This window comes from Limulus polyphemus, unplaced genomic scaffold, assembly GCF_000517525.1.
Source record: "Limulus polyphemus unplaced genomic scaffold, Limulus_polyphemus-2.1.2 Scaffold22, whole genome shotgun sequence".
Taxonomy (NCBI): Eukaryota; Metazoa; Arthropoda; class Merostomata; order Xiphosura; family Limulidae; genus Limulus; species Limulus polyphemus.
Window position 1 is genome coordinate 407321 of NW_013665632.1, and position 2756 is coordinate 410076.

At 29.4% G+C, this 2756-nt stretch overlaps 1 protein-coding gene across 1 annotated transcript in view; it reads right to left on the reverse strand.

Moving 5' to 3' along the window:
• The window catches only part of LOC106458415 (methylcrotonoyl-CoA carboxylase beta chain, mitochondrial-like), a 32092-nt gene that overhangs the window by 12549 nt on the left and 16787 nt on the right, over nt 1-2756 (reverse strand). Inside the window, exon 10 of the mRNA XM_013917932.2 lies at nt 1855-1927. Coding sequence (XP_013773386.1) covers nt 1855-1927 — 73 coding nt within the window. The remainder of the gene's footprint in view (nt 1-1854; nt 1928-2756) is intronic.

Genomic DNA, 2756 nt, shown 5'->3' on the forward strand with positions numbered 1-2756 from the left:
TAAGCCTTTAGAAAACTTTGCTTCTTGGAAAAAACTAGCATGGGATGTATGTGACTTTTTATTATTTTTCTATAGTAGCTTAAGTCATGCTGCATCGTATATCTATTTATAATAAACATTAAATTGAAAAATTAACTCAAAATAGACACATTTTTTAGGAAAGAAGTTGATCCACGATTGTTAGGGTTAATAGCTATCGAGCGGGGAGTGCAAGATCTTTACATGAATTAGGCTTAGCACTTTGAACTGAAAGAGTTTGTGATTTTTTATATTATTTTGCATTTAAATTTGTAGTTTTAAGTTCAATAATTTAGTGTAATTTTATATTTAGTTCATAATAATAATAATATGATTCAGTATTTAGAATGATAAACTTGTGTGATTTGTACATAATACTACTAGTACCAGTACCACATAAGAATTTTATATTTTTCCTTCTTACAATCTTTACTTTCTGGTAAGACCCACACTTCTGTCATTATTGCTTTAGAATTATTAAAACAGTCTAACTGATATAAAGTTTATTGTGATATTTTGCAAATGGTGTAAAACTCAGTGTATAAGTGACAACAATAAAACCCATATGTTGGTTGCGAAATAGACTAAATATATGTCTCAATAATACAGGATAGCTATGACATTCTCACAGTTGGGGTCTGAATACACTGAAGAGCTTAGGTTTCGAATTCCAACATAAATCTTGCCTATAATGAGAGGAATGTGACCAGGACTAATCTTTTAAGTGCTGTAAAGTAATTTTCTTTGTAATTTATAGTGTCTGTATCGTTTGGTAATCTTTTCTAACAGGATGTATCAAGTAACTAGGGTCAAGCGGTGTTATTCAAACTACCTGTACCATAAACTATTACATACTTTTGCTATTAGTGACAATTAATTTTGTCTGTATAGTGAAACAACATACAAGGACATATGTCGAAATAAACTTGTTTGAAAGTTCCAAGAAATGATATTCAAGTACCAAAAAGCTTTCTTACTACCACATGATTTTAACACAATAATCTACAGTAATGTTGAAATGCACCTGTGCTGGACTGAACGAGAGTGACCACCAACAGGCATGATAATTTACGGCAAATGTACAAAGTTCACGCTGCTAACATCACGATTTATTCAGCACAATAAACAAAAGTATGGCTGCAATGGAACATAAACATAACTTGAAAGAAAAATACATTTATGAAACAAAATTAAAATGTTTTTTATGTACATATATAAACATGAAATCCTAGTTAAAAATAAAAATACTCATTTATTGTTTAGGTTTACTTACAAATATTATTTTTGTGTCTTGTATATTACTTGAAACCATAAGGAGAGTACGTGATTATTAAAAAAATTGAAAATAGATAAAATTAGCATTTTATGGACGATACAATTTTTTTTGGATTTCAAAGTAATGTACTAAAACGTAAAAAGTAATTAGTTCAAATCTGGAACAAATATAAATATCGTAATCATTTCTTATAAATACCATTTCCTAATGTAATTTTTCAAGATATTAAAGATCATAATGCAAAATAACTAAATTTATCAAAAGTAACAGGCTTTATGTTTCTTAAACTACATGCATTTTTGAAAGTTCTTATGAAGTTTCAAACAGTTTCATCCACTAGCTTTGTTGTTGGAATGAAATATAGCAAGACTTGCATTGGCTACTCAGAAAGTTAGTAGCTGGTGGTCATTGGTTTATATTAAACAATGTCAATATATAGTCAAAAGGTATTGCTAACATGCAGGGTTAGAAAGAATTTACTAAAGTAAATGTAATGAGAAAATGAATTTTATCCATTACTACCAATCTTTCCCAAAATTTAAGGTATTGAAATTTCAAACCTGTTACAAGAGTCTCTCCATACAAGGCTTTAAATTCATCAAATTTGCTTCCATCCAAAATTCTGGCTATTATCTGAATTGAAATAAATCATTTCATAAAATATGTAAAAATCAGTATAGTGAAAAGAATACAATGTTATTCATTAAGCAAAAAAAAAAAAGAACATGAGCCCCAAAACAAGAAACAAAATCATGGAAATGCCTCACTTTTATAATCAGGCTTAAGTCTTAGTGCAGTATTCAATAATTCATTATGTTACATGCTACAACTAACAGTTTACATATAATCATAAATCATTCAAAGCCAATTTGTACAGGCTTTTTCGTCACTTATTTGCATAGGATACCCCTTCTAGAAGATCCACACAGAAACATGTACATGCTAGCTAAAATTTAAGTTGTAGTATATAACCTTTATCTGTATAAGAGGATTAGTAAATTTATGACATCTAGCAAACATGGATATGATTAACTACATGCAATATCTGCATAGAGGTTTTGCAAAAATAACCCAAGTTTACTAGAATATAGATATATTCTATACAAAATGATAGATTGAAACTAATAACTGTTTAAGTTATTATTAGGTCGTCAAGAAATTAATGTCACATTTTCATTAACCACCCTCCAAAAAACATACATCACATACAATAGTTAAATGAACCACCTAAACGTCACGTTAGTGTAGCCTACACAATGTGTAAAGTTAAGTATGCTCTAATCCCTTATAGTGATGGTACACAATGAGTCACACAATCGGCATGTAATGCTGTTTGAATACAAGAAGGGAAATGATGCTTCTGTAACCACAAAGAATATCAAAAAAGTTTATGAAAATGTTTTGAACGTTCGTAAGTGTCAACGATGGTTCAGCAAATTTCGTTCAGGTGACTTTAGCCTTA